This window comes from Argopecten irradians, chromosome 5, assembly GCF_041381155.1.
Source record: "Argopecten irradians isolate NY chromosome 5, Ai_NY, whole genome shotgun sequence".
In the NCBI taxonomy this organism is placed as follows: domain Eukaryota; kingdom Metazoa; phylum Mollusca; class Bivalvia; order Pectinida; family Pectinidae; genus Argopecten; species Argopecten irradians.
The window spans coordinates 42,443,157-42,466,418 of record NC_091138.1 but is presented as its reverse complement, the minus strand read 5'-3'; the positions used below and the strand labels follow the sequence as shown (position 1 = coordinate 42,466,418).

General features: G+C 33.7%; 1 protein-coding gene across 1 annotated transcript in view; it reads left to right on the top strand.

Moving 5' to 3' along the window:
- The window catches only part of LOC138323921 (E3 ubiquitin-protein ligase SMURF2-like), a 59,440-nt gene that overhangs the window by 22,265 nt on the left and 13,913 nt on the right, over window positions 1-23,262 (top strand). Inside the window, exons 3-7 of the mRNA XM_069268861.1 lie at window positions 2,831-2,939; window positions 3,442-3,575; window positions 7,986-8,166; window positions 22,523-22,606; window positions 22,901-23,127. Coding sequence (XP_069124962.1) covers window positions 2,831-2,939; window positions 3,442-3,575; window positions 7,986-8,166; window positions 22,523-22,606; window positions 22,901-23,127 — 735 coding nt within the window. The remainder of the gene's footprint in view (window positions 1-2,830; window positions 2,940-3,441; window positions 3,576-7,985; window positions 8,167-22,522; window positions 22,607-22,900; window positions 23,128-23,262) is intronic.

The following is a 23,262-nucleotide window of genomic DNA, read 5'->3' as shown; positions in this document are numbered from 1 at the left end:
CTCCCTATTGGCTGTTACCTGAACTAGACATAAGTGTACATAAGTCGGTGATATATTCTCCAGGTACATGCAGATTTCTTTCGCCACTAAAATCTTTTGATGTTTCTTCCATTTGTTTTAATTTACTAACACATAATCCGACATGGTATATAATTTCGAAAAACCCTACAGGCTAGTATGCTGCCCTCATCATATAGAAAGAACACAAGGTTTTTTCAAAAAGAGTGCTGGTTCTAAGAAAGATGTTATATTAATGATAATGAGCTTTAAATTAATTAATCAAAGAGGAAATTGTAACCGTTTTCTAACAGGCGATTATTCTGGTGTGTTAGGTGTAATGTTTATAACTTCAAGGAAGACATTTTGAAGCCACATGCATAATGTGAGAGGTAACATGGTGTATATCCTGTTGTACTGTAGTGGTCTCATACACTGAAGGTGGAGGTCAAAGGGGAAAAACTAAGGGTGAAGGTCATACCTTATCACTCAGGGACACTTTTATTACAAAGAATCAAAAAATCATGTCAATATTTCTTCTGATAGCCATTAATTTAAGAGTTTTTTTATTTGTAGTGAGAAAATTTAAATTTTAAACAAATCATTAGATTTTTAAAGTATAGTTATCTTTTTACATGTGCTTGTCTTTATAGCTCTTTCACCCCTGATATTTCGTAATGGACTGTTCTTGTCTTTGATTTGGAAGAGTCTAAATGTGTCTTCAGGGGTGATAATTAGTTTCAATGCATCAAAGCACAAAACCATCATTCATTGGCATGTGACATAGCCACTTTTAAATATTTTGGCCATTAATTGTCATGTACGTGGTATTATAGCCTTATCTTGGGCAGAACATTTCACATTTTAATAACACACAACATTAATTGTGATGCTTATTTTTTTATTAAGCCCAATTTGAAAAAAAATCTTTGCTGCTTTAAATGGAAGAAACAAGAAAATTTAAATTTGTAAACCAAAGGTCAAATAATCATACCGTATTTCACCGCAAATAAGACCCCCCTCCCAGAGAAGAAATAAAGGTCAAAAGTGGTGGGGGGTCTTATTTGCGGACAACCCGCCTGATAACATCGATCTATGGTGTCGCCATCTTGGATTTTTTAATGTCCTGTCTTCGTTGTAACAGTCGTATGACAGATGGGTAATAGCAAGATGTTCAAGTATTTATAATAATAATGAAGACGCATGAGTAAAATTAAATCAAATGTTATGACAAATTAAAATATAATTTGTTAAACAATATTGGGGCAGGTGTAACGTAAGTCTGAAAGGAAACGCACATTTTTGCAAGAGTCACGCGGACATTCACCAATGAATCAAAACGAAGAAACAGCATCATAAGCAATGTCATTTTAATCTTGAAGTTTTAATAATCGTATTGTTATTTTAAAATATTCAAATTAGGTTATTGTTTACGATCACAACTACATCTCCGTCTTAGTAAACACGTGAATCAATCGCCGTGACTCGGAAGGACGATCGCCGTTCAGACTCAGGCCTATTTAAAATTCACTGCAAACGTTTACATATCAAATTTGTTCATAGACAGAAGAATTTACGTACACTTGTCTAGTCAAATGAGCAAACGATCGTGATTTAACTTCAACGTGCCGACATGCACTGATGCAGTTGTTTGTAACATCGTACACACATGTGTAGGAAAATGGCGCCGGGTTGAAGCCATACTTTCACATTTTCACACCGGGTCGTGTTTGGGAATTTGATCGGTATTGCTATTGATACGACGATAGTTTTTTGATAATATTTCAGATATTAAACCAAGTATTAACTGCATTAAAACATCGTAGCAATTATTTTTGTATCCAGAGTAAAATACGAAACTTTGCGGCTAATCATATTATACTGACTGCGTAAACAAAACATGGCGGCCGAAAAGTAAAGCATGGGTTTCTCCAACTGATCGTGAACTACAGGTACGTTACGTTCACAAATAAAACATATTTGAAACTGTAAATGCCTTAAGTAGATGTTTTAGGTAATGATCGTATTAAGTTAGAATCCACGAGTGCAGAAACGATCTGCATCAATGACGAATATCTTTGCCGATGCATGTAAAAAATGACAAGCCGTACGAACACTAAAACGTGTTGAAGTGTTCATGGAAACAAATATCGGCGTATTTTGTTGAAAATAGCCTCCGATTAAATATAAGCACTGTTCACATTTCGTAGTTATTGATAATTAAATTAAATCACCCGTGAATTAACTTGAATTAAATGACAAAAATAACAAGCACTTAAACAGTTCTTTACTACGTGATTTTTCTATGCCGATAAAATAAACAAAAAAGTTCCGATACAAAGTCATTTTGGTGATATTTTTAATTACTCCATTGCTCAAATCCATCATCCAGTAAACTGAAAAATAGGTAGGGGTCTTATTTGCAGACATCCCCCTAAGTCTGAAAATGTGTCAAAATAGGTGGGGGGGGTCTTATTTGCGGGAGGGATCTTATTTGCGGTGAAATACGGTAGTGACTTTTAAGTGTAATTGAAGTTTATAAAATCATATACCAGGTACCTATGTAATGAAACAGTTGGTCAGAACCAACAAAATTATTTTAAAAGCACTAATAGAGATCTTGAGATATAGTGGACACGTGATAATCTGGAGGCCAATAGTCCAGAAAACTCACAATCCCAACAAGGTGATCAGTTATCTAGGGTTCACTGTATACAATTCCAAGTTCAAATGGTTCAATTGTGAATCATTGAAAACAAAATGAATTTGACAAAAGAAGCCAATTATATTATCATATCTTCAGTGATAATGTTGTATTATCATTGTTTTTCAGGACTTCCGGATCCGTTTGCTAAGATCAGCGTTGATGGTTCAGGCCAATGTCATTCTACAGACACTAGTAAAAACACCCTCGACCCAAAGTGGAACCAGCATTATGACCTGTAAGTACACTCCTCCTAATTCACCCCTGAAATTTTATAATGAACTGTTCCAGCTTTTGGTTTAGAATAGTTCAAATGTGTCTGCAGGGGTGAATGAGTTAATATTACCATCACATATTTATTTGCTGGTCGATCCCTGCTGTGTAAAACTCCAGAATTTAGCTTTATTGAATGTAAGATAAATTTGTTTCATATGTTTGTTACCTGATTCATTACTGCCAAATTGAACTGAATTTCATTATGTTTAAATGTTTTTTTGCCAATTTGGACATTAACTTATTTGTTTACATTTATTCTGGTTCTGGTTTTGAAGGTCAGGTGATGGTAGTATTTTGACCTTAACTCAACTGGCCATGGCCTTGAACATTTGACTATAATGTTTTAACCTTTAACCTTATTTCTTTGACCTCTAAGAGTTTTAACTGCCTATTGTTTTATAGAGACTGTTGACTTCAGAGATCGTTTGATCATGTGACCATATAACCTTTGAACTCTGTAACAGGTATATCGGGAGTAAAGACTCAGTGACAATCAGTATTTGGAACCATAAGAAGATACACAAAAAACAGGGAGCAGGCTTCCTAGGTTGTGTTCGAATCAAGTCCAACGCAATCCAACAACTTAAAGACACTGGATGTAAGTTGACTAATCACCGTTTTGTTAGCTTTACATAATCTACTAAAAGGGAAAGATTTTTCGCAGATCAAATATATATTACTTTTTACTTGAAATCTTCAAAAAATTAAAACAAAATCTTCCAAACTTAGGAAAAAAATAATTATGAATTTCAAGTTATTCTTTGATGATGTATCTTAGATATTTAACAGGTGTTCATTAAGCAATACACTTTAGCAGAATAAGATTTGTTTTGCCTTTTCCAAATTTCTTTGACCTTCTGCCCTGATAAAGAAATTCTTTTGACCTTTTCCAATTTCTCTGACCTTTCTGCCCCGATTGTCGTACCACATTTCGACACATAAGTCAGGTCTTTTGTCATTTCCTCTGCCATAACCTTTGTAAAGTAGTTTTATGGTTGCTTGTGTTATGTATAGAGAGATTGGCTGTTACGATTCCAGTTCTACATATGTATCACTGTTTTACCGGCACCCTACAAATCTATTACTTCCATTACAACCTGGTTTGATGACTTCGTAGATATATCTACGTAGGTATACGTAGATATATAGGCCAGTTATGGACATTACTGTCGTGGAGCTTCCTACTGTCATGGCAGCCGACATAATGATGCTTATAGAAGGTTTCTCTGCACCTGAGAAATTTGGCTGTGGAGGAGCTATCAAACTGTCGTAACGTTGGACATCAACAATTTATGTTCACACGTAAATAATAAAAATGTGAAACATGACCGAGATTTATTTTTAGCAGTAAAAATATTTTGGTATATCTTGTTTAAAAAAGTTAGACATCATATTATCAATTCAATGAAAAATTTATATTGTTGCTTTTCATAAATATTTTGGAATATCAGTTTTAAGTTTTAAAGTTAAAAATCTTATAAGCTATTCAATAAAAAATTGGTGGTTTTTTATAATTTGTTTGTAAATTTAGGAATTTTTAAATACGAAAACCAATGTTAGCCTTGAAAATTAAAGATTGATTGTGAATGATCATGATAATACAACCATGACAGAAGAACTATCATGACCTATGGATATTTCTAATACAAAAAACTATAGACACCAGTTTGTTTGTGCTTCAAACTTCTATCGATTGTGTTGACTTAAGTAGGGCTTCCATTTGTTACTGAATCTCCATTGGACAATGTCTGTGTCAGGTATAAATCACAAAAAAATAATTGATCACCATGTTCACGAAATGTTGGGAATGTGCCCGTTACAGAGTAAATGTTTCCCATTTTGTGTGACAGTTTGAACCTGTTGTCAGTATGACATTTGACAGGCATAGCCCGGTCGGTGGGGGGTAATATTGGAAACATGTCCGTCTGCTTCGTCTGCTTCGGCAAAATGCTGATGAGACCAGCTATACAGTTCCTTTACCTAACTGTCTGGTACATACTTACTTAAAAACCTATGTAAAAAACAATGCAGCAAAAAACATAAAAATTTTGTCCCCGAAATGTTTTCGGCTAATTGCTGTCATCTCCGTAATAGCAGACTCCATTATCCAGAAATCACACACATGTTTTCAATAGAACTATCAAGTATAGCCAAGCAAGCAGTAAACAGCATGCTGTACTTGTACAAAGCTTTATGCACTTTAAAACCTTACCAAGATTTCTTCCTGAATATATGAAAGCAAAATTTAAATCATCTGCATTTAAAAATTTTCATACTTTAGCTTTAAAGAGTGAGGCAGTTTTTATTCTCTCTCTTTGACAAATGGAAATTTATGATTATCAATATTGATATTTCATTTGCGGGCAAGGAACTTAAAAGATATCTAGACATTTCTAGTTTCATAGATTTTTTTAAAACTGAGAAAGAAATAGTTGTTACTATTGTAAACAAAAATTGATGAATCAAGACGTTTTAAAACTAACACTGATAAGTGTGGGCTGTCAAAACATTATAAAATATCTACAGAAATTCATAGATTATTTACTTTTCCAGGGAAGAGTTAGCAGTAGATTAGTTTTAATTATGTAAACAAAAAATCTTATGTTGCACGCTTTTATTTGGTTTTGAGGGGGGAAAAAACATGCATCAATTGAATTATTGCTGTTTTAATGAAAACCAGAACTCCGGTATATGATATTTAACACCTCACTAGTGTAGAGAAAAAACTCATACACCCCTGAAATTTCATAATGGACTGGTCTAGTCTTTGATTTAGAAGAGTCTAAATGTGTCTTCAGGGTGAATAGATTAAAGTTTATTTTTAATGAACTTTAAGTTTAAAGTTCAATGTTTGGAATTAACAACTTTCTTTCCCCAGATGTGTGTGTCTTCAGACTTGTGTCTGTACTTTACAGAGTTGTTGCTCTTTGTTTGACCTTATCATCTTGTCAAGGACATAGCTGGTTTTCCCATCAATGGCCAATTTCAACTACCAGCTTTATTCAAAATTAATAACCTCCTATAATTCTCATTTGTAGATGTTCCCAGTTATGATTTTTTTTTGTATAAAAAAAACCCGACAATTTTTGAACATGAAGACAGATTTGACAAAAAAGAAATTATGTGAAAACTTGGAAACAGCTTTAAAATCTGTCCAAAGTGTTTGTATTTGTTTTTTAAACAAATTTTAAAATTTGTTAATGGAAAAGAAAATATCTGTGTTAAATTTTGGATTTGTTTTTTTAAACATCTTTGAAGGTTTGTTTTTTAAAAAACTTTGAAAGTTTGAAACTCAATCCTGATTTGTTCCGTGGTTACTGGGTGGGAAGTGCAGATATATGGGAGTACCTGGTTTCATATTAATTTCACACATTACGGTCATATGATAACGGTGTAGGATGTCGTTTAGCTTCTATGTTACTTTATGTTTGGTGACATTGATATTGTGACATACTGACGTTTATAGAACCATCTGCAGCTGGAAGTGTTAGACATATTTAATGTGATGGGTAGGTTGGCCTTTATGTAGACCGTTGACGTTTGAGGAAATGGAGGTGAACTAGTTTTGAAATATTTCAAAAGAGCTATCCTATGTTCACTGTAAAGATTGGGTTACTGGGTGGTGAGTGGTTAAGCTGGTTGTTTTTCTATGGGAACTCTGGCTTCTTGATTCTATAAAGTTTTGCATGTCTTTAAAAGAAATATTTTAGTGTTGTAAATACTTCCTTTCTTTACTGCACCCAATTTTCATCTCATCTGAAGAAATGATTTCTTATACAGGAACTGTTTCAAAGAATTACTTTTTAGTAAAATCATAAATAAATGCAAATCTTCCAGCTCAAAAAACTCTTTAAATCAGAATAAGAAATATACAGGAACTATTTTAATTAATTATTTTTTAGTAAAATCATAAATTAATGCAATTATGCTAGCTTAAAAAGCTCTGAAATCAGAAACTGTCAGAAAATTAAAGGTTGTATATGTGGTGTCGGCGGGTGTGTTCTAACATAAAACACAAAATAAAGGGTTCTAGAAATAGGCCTTTTGGGTTTGTGTTTTTAGATTCAACAGATAAATAATATTATTTAACTATATATAGAAGGTTTTAAAGTAAAAAAAAAAAGCGAAGAAGTGGGTGTATGATAAACAGAGAGAGGTTTATGTGTAACTAGACACTTGGTGTGTTTGTCTGGACAGGAAATTCAAACTCAATGAGTTCTTTATCCAGTTTTTCCATGTCTCGTTTAAAACCATAAGATGAATTTGATAAGGTCCTGCAAAGACTTTATGACATCTAGAACATAAAAAACTTCATAAAAGATATAAGAATATTTATACAACTATTATATTTCTTCTATTGTACACCAGGAAATTTTTTTCTCAAGTCGATCAATTTAAAATCGGGGTCTATTACATGAAATGAACTTGTGGCGGGAGAAAGGCTTCACAGACGAATGATTTTCAAGACTATGAAGTCCTGCACCCATTTCATGTGTTAGGTACATAAAGAGAAATATAGATATCGCTCTGACAGGGGGTCAAGTGTCAGATGGGATAGTTAACATACGCTTGGGGTCGAACTTGACAGACGTTACTTGGTATAAACTAGATATACAGGTAGGCTACATCGGCCAGCCGAAGGTGTGACACTTTGTTTCAGCCAGACCACCATCTATCTAACTGCAGTAGTGAGGCTTCTGTAATAGGAAGGTATACATATACACATGCGGCTGAGCTGATTAACCTGCTGTGGTAGACTATATAGCTACTACTGCCTGTATATACACACACTGTCACCACTACTGTTAGCTAATATACAGCAGTCGCTTCACACGTACAGTCCTCTTCCTCCTCCTCAGCAAGGTTTTGGGATTAAACAGTTCGGCCATCAGTGTGTAGATATGATGAAATGATTCCCCTGCAGGATTTCTCCTAGCACCAATGTCGGTTTGTGTCTCCATGCCTTTGCGCTGTACTCAGCAACGACCTTCACAAATTTCTGTTACAGTCCAACGACTCGACTTACAGAGGAATAACAGCGATGATAATGACAACGTTCGAGGACAGATTGTAATCAGTCTCATTTCCAGGGACAGGGGTAACTCTCAAGCGGGGTCGGGACCTAATGTGACCGACGCCTCGGTCATTCCATCATCGATTCCCAGTGATCCAAATGAACTTCCCGAGGGGTAAGTACATGAAAAATAGTTTACAATGATACAATTTATTGTACAAACTTAATTTAATATATTAATGGATTTTTTATAACTTGTGTGGATATAGAGAAAATCTATTGTTGGAAGAAGGGGGGAAGGATGGAGGTGGTTATAATTAAAAAAATTATTCAAAATAATGCAGAATGATAGCATCGTCTGATATTGATTCTCAAAATTTAATATTATCCAACTTGCACACATCGTTTCAGTTTGAATTAAGGATGTCATATGTTTATTTTGATATAAATTTGAGTTTGGCTCACAATAATAAATCAGGCTCCTCCTTGGATGTATATATATAATACGATTGTCCCGACTCTGACTATCTAAATAAAACGCGGGGATGTATACAAAACATATCACCAACCGGTGTGCCAAATATCACGACCTCAGAACGCTCAAATAATTACACCCATTGACATAGCTCATATTCTGTTCAAAAGCCATCTTGGTAATTTTTAACACATTTGAACTGAATTATTTTGAATTTCGTTAATAGGCCTTCTCAAAAAGTTTTGCAGATTACAGCTAAATTATCGTGAATTTTATAACATAAATCATGACTTAAGATGAATCAGTAATTAGCAAATTAAATTTTAAACTAATATTTAAGCATTTATGTATTGAAATTTGATTATAATGAAATTTTATTTTGCATAATTGATTAAGTCAATTGTGATTTATAGGAAAGGTTATGTAGGGAACTTAGGGAACTTGATTTGATGGAATGTGACCATTTAAATGAAATGACAGCAATTTATGTTAAAATCTGGTATTAAATTTTAATTACATGAAGATAAATTAATAAATTTAAGAAGAATCTAGAAGAAAATATGAAAATTGATTATTTTTGTATATACCATTGCGATTGAAGAGCTGAAATTAACACTTTGATGTATGATTAAAAGATAATTAAAAGTTATAGTGTAATTGTAAAAACAAATAAAAGAAATATTGATACCAATTAGGTATGTATGTTAAAGACTGAAGTATAATTGATTTCATGAATTAATTCTAGATAAAAGAATTCCAAACATTTAGCTTCATCAATACTTAGCATTTTATTGAAGTTAGTCATATAATTTTACAATGATAGAATAATTTTAGCTGGATCTAAATTAGGATTTCTCATTCTTCACCCAATATTCAAATTTACATTAATCAACAAATTGATGATTTGAAATTCAATATTATTTTAATATTATGAAAATATTATGGAAGAATACAGATTCTTGTATAATTTTCAGGAAGTGTGTGTAACTGTTACATGAATTAAAGATGTTTTTAATTATTTTGGTACTCCTAATTATATTTTCTTCACAATAAATTTTCACAAAAACAGCTATAAAATATTTAATGATAGCAAAAGTCATGTAAATTGTAGAATGTAATATGTTTTGTTCTATGTAGATAGTTCTTATTTTGAATATTCAATATTTAAAAAAAATTATACCAGCCTGTATGATTCATGGTAATTCTATTATGCTGATTTATGCTACAGTGGAAAACTGAGGCCAAAAGGACAGTTAAATGTTGGATGAAATTGGCATCAAATTAATTTAAATATTTCATTATGTAGAAACGAATTTTATTACTCTGATTTGTATTCAAGTATTTCGACGTTTGAAAATACATTGTAACCTGTCGAAACCGACCCTTATCTAATCCTGACCTTATCTATACTGGCTTAATTGTTCGTTATTTTCCTTTGTGATTATTGTAATTAAAACCTGTGTAATCAGGAGATGTGGCTATAGGACCAGTGACAAATCATTTGTCAAGGGATGACATCCCCTTTAGACAGATTATACTGTATATCATTGAATTATTTTTGCCTATGACATAGAATAAGTTCAAAATGGTCTTTATAGCCAGGTGGTCTTTATACACAGGTTGAATTATGTTAAAATTGGTCATTTGTGACCATAGAAAGTGTTCGTATTAGGCAGGCAGTCTTTATACAGAGGTATTCACTAAGGTAGATTTATGTATGTAGACTCCTATTAAGTTCACTAAATACCATATATACAAAGTTTCTGAAAGGAAGGAGATTTGGTCCAGGTTCTTCTTTCAGCATCATTTGGCACATAGCACATTTACTACAAGGTAAACCACAATAGATAAAGCCTACAACTTACAGTGATTTTGTCCAGGTTCTTGTTTCGGTATAATTAGGTACATAGCACGGTTAGTAGATATTCTACAATATAAAAAGTCTACAATGTACAGCAATTTGCCAAGTGTGTAGCCGTACCATTAAACACACATAGATGTCTGTCATCTCGACACACCGCTAATATTGCAGGAAAAAATATGTACATCGGGTCTGTTTGGCACATTTTCACTGTGAACATATTCTAAATGTTCTTCACTGTCTCTGGGCATAATATGCTTCATAAATACTTCCAGATGTTCCTGTGACTGTACGGTCAATCATGGTGGCACATGTCTTCGTTCAATTTCTTAAATGAATGTTGTTTTATATTTATGCATATGATTGAAAAGAAGGGAAATTTTATGATTTTGTTTTGTGTTGGTTCCAGTTCTTGTAGTCCAATGTTGTATTCTAATGCAATAATATCGGAAACAGAAGAAATTTAGTTACTATTTTGTTTGTTGGCTTTATATAAGTTGTCTACAATTATCAATATGTTTGGTCGTCAGTCCTCATTCACCCCTAAAATTTAATGATGGACTGTCCAATTCTTTGATTGGGAAGAGTCTAAATGAGTCTTCAGGGGTGAAAAATGACTTTAATAGTATATATATTTAAATATTTTTTGATTTGCTTAATTATTATCTGGTGTCTTTTGGTAATCAATTGTTCAGAATTTTGCTCTTTTTGAATTTTTTTTTAATGAATGTAAAACAAATTTCTACTACTTTTAAATATGAAATAAAACAACACCATGAAAGATAACTTTTAAGATGATTTTAAAAAGCTGTGGCTCAAAAATAAATGAAAGATGTGTATTCAGTCACTCTGAAAGAAGAACAAGAAAAACACATTTTAACAATGTTTCCTGATAACAATTGTTTCAATTCGTCTATGCAGGAGGTAATATTGAGAGACCTGTTTTGACATAAACATCTAGTAGTTAGCCGTCAGTTTTCTTAGATGTGTAAATCAATAGGACTTGTGTGGTAGAAAGTTAATGTTTATTTATAAATATATCCTAAATATCAAGCACTCGCTTGTAAACTAACTGTTTTTTGAGCTGAATAATTTTCACTTTAAATAGAAAATAGGTAGGGGGGGATTTCAATGTAAATGAACTTGCCAGTATAAATAAATACATCATTTGGACTTTTTGAATTAACATCTATGTGGGAGGCATACTTGAGTCTCTCGATAAAATTTTCAGAATTAAGTATGCACTGTTTTTTTTTATGCAAGTTGTTCATGGCGACTATGATATCGTGTATCGGGATGGAAAACAAAATGCTGTTTGTACAGTTTGACAGATAAACCGGCCATGAATGAATATCTTAACTGTCATCTTACCACAAGTTAATTTGTAAGATGCACATAAATTTCACGCCCACGTGGAGTAGATTACCAGTGCGGGCATTAATTGTGTAAGGACTGCAGTGGGCCGTTTAATCTTGCAAGTCGATTTTGACATTTCGCACTCACAGCATAATAACAGCCGTAATAATGATAGGAAAAACGTCTTTGTCCTTTGTCAAGTTTTACGTTAAATCTTTGTGGCTTTTTTAAGCGGTAGAAGATTTATATTAACTTTTACTTCACTTATGGTCATATAAAATGCTTAACTAAATTATATCTCAATCACAAAAATGAAACACAACTGACTTATGGACTTTCATTGTTCTTTTTCAACAATAGACAGATTTTTTATTGACTTCCTGTTCAGCTGGGAATCTGTTTACACTGATCTTAAATTGTTGACAATTATATCCACCTTCATGTCACCGTCACGCCCCGTCGCACCCCATCGCCCTAACTCGTACCTGTCACCTCAGTATCCAAACAAACAGGTAGATCCTGCTTCGCTTGACCGTAGGTGGACACTTGAAAAATTGTTAAGAGACTTAAGATGTACACCGTACAGTAGATGTGGTCAGCGGTTATTAATTGACCATATGTCCGTGTAGGTGTTTAGGTTGTAGGTCGTGTAGACAAAACTTTCGTGGAGTAATTAATTGATGTTTATTAGATAAAGTAGGAGTATTATACCTGGTTGGTGGACTTGGAGTTTGTGGCAACAATTAATCAATTTTATTATGATAACGTCTTGTTTGGAAAATTAAATATACCTTGTATACGATCTGCTGTTAAAAAAAAGGGTACACATGCTTCATTTTATCTTACATGATCGCCATTCCCAAAACACAACATGCATGCATCTTGGAGATCAGAAGTAAATCTTGATTAATTAAAAGCAATCAGTCTAAACTTTGTTAACAAAAAAGTGACCATTATTTATTTATTCATTTTAGAATACTTTTTACTTTCTTTGCCCCGCCTTCTTCTAAGAAAAGTAATCAAAGAAATGTTGAATGAAGTAAAATTAACAATTGAGATAAAATTATGACTTTATGAACTTATTTCAATAAATATATGAGGTTCTTGAATAAAGACATATCTTTTAGCCTTAAATGAAAATATTTTTTCTCACGAAACCGACCAAATGTAAAACAATACATAAGCTAAGATTTTAAACAATTTATGCAAATCTGAATTCTTTAATGCAACACTTTAGGGAAAGTGACATAGCGTTTTTTAATACCTTGTTTTAATGCATTTATTATACATATAAATTAAAAAATATAAAAAAATAAATAAAAAAGACGAAGGTCAAATTAAGATTACTGAATTAGATAATTAGATGGTAGCTAAGTCATTATTGTGATGTACGTCTGTAGGTTATACAGAGAAATATGATGTACTCTAAGGGCATATGTCTTTGATACAGATTATGCATCAGGCCTTCAAATGATTTATCATGTGTCGGAGCGAATATTTGTGTACAAGGAAATATGTATAACTGTGAGAAAATACCAAGGGTAAGCTCAGTACAAATCGAAAATATGTCTTTGATAATTACGACTGTAGCTCGACTGCATAACTGTGGATACAATAGAGAAATCAGAGGTGGGAGGGGTGACTTATTTGTGTGTGGGTGGGGCAGGGAATTTGAGGGTGGGATGGGGCAGGGAATTTGAGGGTGGGGAAGTTGGAGATGGAAAGAATTACGCACATGTTGAATTTTGTATGAATACTGTACAGTAGTTACTATAGGTATTATACAGTTATGGACTCTTGTGTAGGTGAATATGATGTTATATTAACTGGATAAATATATATTGACCGAGTTGGAGCTACATTTAGAAATCAATACTCACAGGAAAACTAGTGTATATTAACATGGAATTTTGAGATAGCCGATGGCTCCTATTTGTAAGTTGCCACTTCAAAGCTCAATGTTCATAAAAACCTGGACCCTTTTGTGATTTCTACACCCATGTGCGGTGTGGGAATACAAAATAAAGATAAAATACTGAACAGCCAGAGATGCAATAAGTGGACAGATGGATGGCATCACCCTCACTTGGCCTGATCATGAAATATCTACAGTATAAGTTACTGCTATATATTTACTTTGTGTGTATTTGTTATACCAAACTTATGACCTAAGCTTGTTTGATGTTGTTACATAAATGCTTCTTCTATATCATCAAAAACTCGCTATCTGTAAATCTCATTTTCCGGGTCAGTACCAGGCCTTGACCTTGGTTCATACACTGTTAGGGTATACCACATGACCTCGTTTTTGTGGTTTACAGCAGGTAGACGTTACATAATAACATACACAAACATATATATCGGTCAGGTACTTTTGGAGAACAATGCTTTTATCACAACTCTGCTTTGTGAAATGAAAAAAGGGATGAAATTTCACTTGAGTTAAATTGACAAAGACAAGGAGTTGGTTGGTTAAGTTGTGCATTGCGTGACCACATGTATGTGCTGGATGGACAAACCGGTGCAGAACACTTATAAACGATTACTACAAACAACGCATAAACAATGACGGGTGTCAACAAGATTATTCTCTCCTAGCAACCCACGACTTTCCCACACTCGTGCTCTGGTACAGACCCTTGTTACCAGACCCTACACCTGTTTTGATACATTTCTAGCTGTCACTGATGTCCCTGGGGTCGTTACACGTTTTTAACCTGTTTGATGTATACCTGTAAATTAATTAGTTGTCCTTGACCACTGACTGTCTTTTAAGGTTATGTTTCATCTGTTCATTTTAATAAAATGGTGGTCATTTTCATAGCTGTAAGGGTCAAATTTATTACTTCTATATGTAGGTCTATCATTTTTCTATGTGAACTCCAATTTTCCTCCAACTCTTATATTTTACACATTGATGAATGATACTGGCTCTAAATATGTCATTGAAAACCAAACTACACCTTTATTATCATAGTGACTGAGTGGTTAAGGTGTCCAACATTCTACCATTAACCCAGGCAATCCATGTGGGTCATAATAATATCTAGATCTGAAGAATAAGCAAAGTTTTGTAGCTAATATCTGAGAATATGCTGCTGTAAGGTTACATTTCTTCCTTCTAAAAAAAGAACGGAGGTATTTCCGTGGAATATGACCTTTTTGTCCTCGTTTCATTAATTCCTTGGATGTAGAGTGTGTTGGAGCCAACTAATGCTAAGACTTGGTGTTGGGAGGAATGATTTGTGGAGAGGTTTGACAAGGCTAGTTAGCTTATAGATATGTTACATAGTATTCCCAGTAACCATGAGGCATCTTTTGATACTATAAAATGTATTTATATAGATCTGACATAAATATAGATCTGAAAATGTCAAAAGTACAGTGATGGTTAGGGTAATGAGGCGACATTCAAACGACCAATAAAAGCAAAGGTATTCCAAATATTCAAATATTTTTGGAACCATGACAACAGAATGTCGTCTGCTGAATGAAGCCAAGATATTTCTTGTACTGTCAATTTGCAAATTTTAGTATCCTAGGCCTACTGTTATATTTTAGGACCTTTCCTTATGGCCCACGCGGATGCGTAGAGTTCATATAAAAATGCTTGATGCCTATTTATTTTGGTTAAGCTGCATATGTACAAATGAGTTAAATATGTTTGAAAACTTTTCAAATCGGTTTTCTGACATTTAGCCTTTAGTGTTTCTGACAACTACAGTTTAAATTATATGACAAATTCAGTGTCCGCCCACTATAAACTGAAAATCAAACCAACTTAAAATGTTTCTGTGAAATATAATCCGTTTGATTTAGTCAGAGCACTCATTCTGATACCCAGATATCACTAAATACTAGACAACCGAACATGATGTAAGATATTCTTTTCCCTGCTGCTTCAATTTTCATATGGCTATGTCATTAGCAATTATTTTCGTTAGTCTCTCTTCGTTAGTCGGAACTATGTGTAGATTATTATGCAATATTCTTGGCTAGTTTATTATTGTGCTTATAACCATCCTTACGTCAAAACTTCAAGCATGTGCTAAGTAATTGTTGACCGAATTTCTGATTTGATAGAAATAAAAAAAAATTTATGTTTGAAAATAAGATGATTTTTGTGATGTAATCAAATTCTATGTTGTAACTGTTTAAAAATCGTAATATAGCATTATTTTGATTTTGAATATTGAAATTGTATACTATTTGTTTTCAAAAATATTTTCCATGAATACAACTAAGAAGAAAAAAAAGAATAAATAAGGGATATAATATAGATATATCCAAATTTTGATATGCATCTTATAAATTTGCATTCTTTAATTTTGATAGTTTAAAGTTGATGTCCAAGGTAAACAAAAACAAAACAAACAAAAAAAAAACAATCCAAAAAACAATTTGTGTAACATTACAGATTCTTTCAAAATTAAAACCTGTTTTAAGTTGAGTTTTGAACCAGGACATATTTGACCTAATTTCCAAAGGTTCCAGAGTGCAGTTGGGAAAACACCCAGAGTCTGATAAGCCAGTAATATAAAGATAGATGTAAATTAACGTTACTTTTGTCTCTGCTGCTGAACTGTTTATATATGTAAGTGTAATAATTCTCTCTGTCTCTTTCATCTCGACATCACCTGCCGACCGTCTGCTACATCTGAGGAGCGAATCTCGTTTAGTATACAGGTGTTTTACACACTCTGGGAGAGCTATGACCTAAATTTCACGGCTTGTTAACACTTATCAAAGGCACTGGTTATTTGGTTAATGTTTTTAACAGTGCCTGTTATACACTGGATTAATGTCATATTGTTCTGACAAGCGGAATTAGTGACACCGTGGCCATGCTCAGAAGTTCTTTACTAATATTTCACTTTCGGTTTTGGGTTTGAAACCCATGTGCTCACAGTAGGTCGATTGTTTTTCTCCACATACTGCAACTAGTCGTCTCTTTCTTCAAATTTAAAATGACCCTAGCTGTTAATAATACATTTAACATAAAATACTAACGATAAATCTAAACAAAAAGAAAAACTCCAGAAGGTGAAATTCTTAAGAACTCTTAACAGTTTATTGCGATGTGTTCGTCCCGATCAAAATTATCCTGGTAAGTTCACTAAATCAAGTTCAATTTAAAATATTTTATTGTCATATATGTAAAATTGGATCAGGAACAAGTTATCGCAACTCAGTCATGCCTTGTCAAGGACTATAAATAATAAAACACAGGTGAAGTAGTCTGTATTTATTAAACAATTCGTTTTAGTAGACAGGTAATTATATATAGATGATAAAAGTGCTATGATTTTGGAAGGTGCTCTGGCTTTCACCTCCTTATCTTGGCATATCCATACTTACATCTGGCCCCGATTTCTCAAAATAAACTTAAGTCCAAAAATGACTTAAGTCGTAAGTTTTCATATAAGTTACATAAGGAGAAAAACTTAAGTTTTGACTTAAGTCTGCACTTTTGTTTCGAGAAATCGGAGCCTGTTCATAAATGGCCCAGACCGTTAATGGGACGTTGAAACAAAAAAAAGCATACCAGGGAAGGTTATATATTGACTCGTATCTTTCTATTTAAGGACACTTGTCAATGTAATGCATGAATAAAGGTTCTTTATTAAAAAATCACTCTATGTTATAGAGCATAGCAAGCAACTGTGAATCCATGATAATGAATATTGTTTGATTTTACGAGTACCTAAACGACAGAAACAACCCGGCTTGGTATGTCAGTATACACCGGCAGAGCAGACGGCCGTGCAATCCATCTGTGCTACTGTGACTTTGTAAGTGAAGTCTCCATTCAGACGACTGGTGTTAGGCATTTTTTGGCAGATGAGACCGGAGGATATGTTTTGGTTATGTAGTAAGTTATTTACTGTAGTAAGTTACGGGAGGTGTAATAGCCGGCGCTTGCCAAGTCCTTCCACTCCCAATAAAAGCTAATACACATATCTACTACGTTTGCAAACCGTACGCCAGAGGAACGTCTTCATCTCTGGCTCACTCTATGGCCACCAAACACTGACGCTTTCTCGTTAATTCCCCGCTTGTACTTACTCAATTCTTACTACAGACTTTCGCGCCAGGATTGCGTAAAAGAGGCAGGCAAATTATTGTCTTACCATAGGTGAATACCATTATTTCAGGCAGATGTGATAAAAAAAATAAACATCTTGTGTCGAGGGGCTATAGACATGTTGTTCACCTGCGTGTGTTATGTTACGATTAGAAACATGTTCTCAATCAGGAAACTGGAGGTTGTTCTCAACGTTGGTTAATGTATTACGAGGACTTCAAAGCTTGATACTGATGTGATTTATAGAATATATATGACCTTTAAGTGAGCGATCACCATACATGTTGAATCAAAACATCAAGTTTGACTGTTATTATCAGAGATTCTCATTTGTCCGCTGTAAAAAACCTCTACTTGTTTTATTCATGATCATCTTCAAATTCTTGAGTTAGAATAAGAAATTTAAAGATTTTGTATACTTAAGTTAAAATAAGAAATTTAAAGATTTTGTATACTTAAGTTAAAATAAGAAATTTAAAGATTTTGTATACTTAAGTTAAAATAAGAAATTGTAAGGATTTTGTATAAAATCATTAATGCCTTGTTCTATAGATACAGTTTATTGTTTATTTTCTAAATGGATTGATTCTGAAACAATGAATTATTTTTGCATTTTCCTATTAACTCTAATTTTAACCCATTGAAAATGTAATTTTGACCCAATAAGATATTTTTCATTCAAATTAAACTTAGAATTGTCTATAGTAAAATTATATCTATAAATAAAAGAATAAAACATGAACTTGACATTGAAAAGAAAATCAACTTTCCTTCTTTTTGCAATTTAGAGAGTATAGTTTTGATTATAAGATTCAAATGCTGTGTAATTTAGGCATAATAGCACCTTTGGATTTTGAGATAGATTGACCTAAAACCATTATTGAGTTACAAAAATTCTTACTCCTCTGATACTGTTGGTAAATCTTGTGATTTAGAATTATCGGCCACATTCCAACATGGAGGCCTACAAGCTAAGCTGTACGGCACCGTGCGGTGTCAACTTCAGTGAATTACCTACCTTCAAAGGCGAGAGCTCCACATTAGAGATACTTCTCAAACAAAGGTGTTTTACTCAACAAAAGCTCCTTGAACTATTCTGATAAGGAAAGAATTAATTTTGATTTGTAGATTATCACATCGATAACCTGTTCACTACGATGTATTCAGATTGAAATTTCTGTAATTTGGAAGTCATCAAACAGCAGTTGAGTTGCGTGTTTTACATCCCCATGTCTTTATATGATGGATGAAAGTCTGAGTTCCAGAAAAAAAAACATGAAACTTATAATCAGTACCTTATGATCTTGAAAGCCTTAACCACCGTGTTACCTTACCATGGTAGCTGCCGCACCTCCCCACCCCTCTTCCCTCTCCTAGCCCCTCTCTCCTCTCCTAGCCCCCCACCAACCCCCCTCCCCCACCCTCCCCCCAACCCCCCTTCCAAATGACTTCTTGGATAAGTTGTTGTCTGAGGTCTACATACAATAATGGTCGTTTGGTTATTTGAAAGCTGAAAATGCTCTTAGTAAAAACTAACTATTGGTTTCTTCCATTGTACCAGTATTCACTGGTAAAACTTGTGTTTACTTGTGTTTACCACAAATAACAAATTGCTGTGTCACCATTGTATTGTTTTGATATGAGGACCACATTGGTAGGAACAGTACCTAAGTGTACACTCCAGCTGAATTCAGGCCCACTTTCTGTGGCTGATTTAACATGACCCTTATATAGCCTCTATTATTCCTCGTAGTGGAGCTCTCCATGCCAGCGAGGTAAAAAAACACTTCTGTTGCTACCTTATGTGCATGTCAAAACAACATTAGAGGCAATTCAGTATGAATTAGACTTTTGTTTTCTGAAACACGGAGTGATGTCGATGAAATCGATAAGATTAGATGGTGAATATGATACACCAGTACAAAAGGCCGTTATTGATTAGGGGAGACAACAACCCATCTCAGTTACATTTAACGGGCTGGTATTATTTATTTTGATTTAAATGTTGAACACTGCCATTATGTTATCTACATGTGTAGGTAAAAAAACATACTTATTGGTTAAATCACAGGCTTTTGACTCTATAAATATTTTCTATATACATGTAACAGTATGACACACACATGTATATAGAAAATATAGTCAATAGCCTGTGGTTTAAGCTTTGTACTGAACATAATTGTACACTATTTGATTTAAATGGGTTATGTTCTTAACTGTATACAACACAGCATTGGCTTGCGACATAATATATAAAGTACACAAATGATTTTTGTATCTTCAGTATGTCATACGTATTTACATAAATTTGATTTCAGAGAAATTGGTATGGAAATTCCATTTCATAATTCTTGGAAGGCAGGATAGAATTTTCTACTTAAAACCATTATCCACATTTGAACCACAATTTAACCACTGTGGTGTAGTGGTTAAGGTGTCTGTTTCTATCGACTGGGCGTAAAATTCAAATTTTCTTCCACAACTACAGTGACAACTGACACCATAACACATGGCATATGCTAATAAGTAAACTATCACACAAATAAACAAAGAAGCAGCTATGATCACTTCAACAGTGAAAATTTGCTTCAACTTTTAGAAGTGATTTAGAGTTCATTTAAACTATTTAATTTAAACATATTTTATTCTCAAAATTGAAGAAGACAATGAAGAAGTGGTGGGAGGGGGAAGATATTACAACTTATAAAATCCTGTCTCTCTCAGTTTTGATATTTTTTCAATATTTCGTATAATAAAATCCATGTAAACTGTTAAATTGGATTGTCTTGTGGTTTCTAACTGTATTATGTCCTCAGTTCTTTCAGACTAGTGTTTGGGTGATAGGGGGTGCCTAATTGTGGTTAGCAAATAGCAGGTAATTCATTACTGAGTGAAAATGTCTGGGTATCCTCTTGATGTATACTAAACTTTGACCTGCTGCTTTGTGTGACAGCTGCTGAAGCTGAGGAGGACAACTATATCAGTAATTACTGTAAAATTGTTTACAGTTGTGTGTACAAATTAAGCATTGTCAGCTTCGATTATCACAACAGAAAACCATTGTTTGGAAAAAAATATCGAACAATTGGTATTTAGAAAAGGCTTAATGATTTATGAATTAATTGCAAGTTGGTTTCTTTATAATAAGAATAAGTTGGGGGTAAAATCACAACTGTCCAGATAATAACAAAAAATCTAGATGCATTTTTGGTTTATGACTGCTTAAGCTAACAGTGCTTGAGTAATTAGGAATTTCGTTCTCAAGAGTTTTGCAGGCAAGGAATAGTCAGCTTAATTGAGCAAGAAATAAGAAACATTTAGGACACTCAGGATTTATAGATATTTCATTTATCATGTTGTTCAGGACAAATACACAAAAGACATGAAGAGAGAAATGAAAGTACATTCAGAATATTGCGTTATGAAACCTGAGTAGGTACACATATATATATATATATATATCTATAGGTACTACAATATCTGTTCTAGTGGTATATATATGTAATGGATGTCTTCCAGGTCAATGGAAAACGTGTTTGACCTAGATATAACTGTATTCTTTAGGACCTGCCTCTGTTACATATTATACACACCGATCTGTTTGTATACAAATCATATTGGATTGGTAGTAGCTATCATTCTGTCTGTACCTGTATACAAATCATATTGGTTGGTAGTATCATTTTGTCTGTATCTGTTTGGTATACAAATCATATCTAGGTGTATCTGTTGGTAGCTATCATTCATTGGTGTACTTCTGTCTGTACCTGTATACAAATCATATCAGGTTGGTAGCTATCATTTTGTCTGTATCGTTTGTATACAAATCATGTTGGATTGGTAGCTATCATTCTGTCTGTACCTGTATACAAATCATATCAGGTTGGTAGCTATCATTCTGTCTGTACCTGTATACAAATCATATCAGGTTGGTAGCTATCATTCTGTCTGTACCTGTATACAAATCATATCAGGTTGGTAGCTATCATTCTGTCTGTATCTGTATACAAATCATATTGGGTTGGTAGCTATCATTCTGTCTGTATCTGTATACAATTCATATCAGGTTGGTAGCTATAATTCTGTCTGTACCTGTATACAAATCATATCAGGTTGGTAGCTATCATTCTGTCTGTATGTGTATACAAATCATATCAGGTTGGTAGCTATCATTCTGTCTGTACCTTTATACAAATCATATCAGGTTGGTTGCTATTATTCTGTCTGTATCTGTATACAAATCATATTGGGTTGGTAGCTATCATTCTGTCTGTATCTGTATACAAATCATATCAGGTTGGTAGCTATCATTCTGTCTGTATCTGTATACAAATCATATTGGGTTGGTAGCTATCATTCTGTCTGTATCTGTATACAAATCATATTGGATTGGTAGCTATCATTCTGTCTGTACCTATATACAAATCATATCAGGTTGGTAGCTATCATTCTGTCTGTATCTGTATACAAAACATATCAGGTCAGTGGCTAACTGGCTATCATTCCATTCTACCTGTATACAAGTTATATTGGGTTGGTAGCTATCATTCTGTCTGTACCTGAATTATGATTTGTATCCATTATAATAAATATGCAAAGATGGAGTTTTCTGTGAGAATCCTCAGTATATCTACAAACATAGTCATCTTACCAGTAAAGTCTTTAAAATTTAATATAAAATCTTAACTGTTTGTGTAGAAACTTTTGATTATTTTTGTTAATTCTTATTATTTTTGTAATTTTGTATTTTGCAGATGGGAAGAGAGACGCACGGCAAGTGGGCGTGTACATTATGTCAATCACCTGACGCGTAGCACTCAGTGGCAGCGTCCAACAAGGTAGGTTTGATATATAGATATAAACTTTATTTATTTAACATCGATTGCGAAACAAATAATATAACTTATACAAATCACTTCCGATGGCCTGGATGAATGAGTGCAAGGGGGTCATAGAGTTAGGGAAAACCAGAGTGCCCAGAGAAAGACCACATGATTGGACAGGTGGTTGCTTTTCATGTTTGTGCTGGGGATCAAACCCCTGTCTGCTAAGTAAAAAGGCTCAAATTTTCTTTTAATTCATTCTTTACATTGAAAATTTCTCATTTTAAAATCCTCTGTTGTTTGTTTCAGGCCTGCGTCAGAGTTTGTGCGGAATAATGCCGTGTCCAGTGCTCACAGTCGACAAACGTCGTCAAACAGTGGTACCGCGGATAATAACACAAGTAGTACTACAAACAACAATAACGAGGATAGTGAGACGTCGAACCCGCCTCTACCGCGACGTCGTTCTACACGCCATCGCAATTACCTCAATCGTTCTCACTTACACAATGCAGTGGATCTGCCAAGTGGCTATGGTAAGGTTATCAATATTGGGGAAATAATCTTAATTATTGTGTAAGAAATATTATTCTTATCTTTAATTCTGAAAGATGTATTCAGACTCAAAATATGAATGATTAGCTACAAATGGCCTAGCCGTTGGAAACATG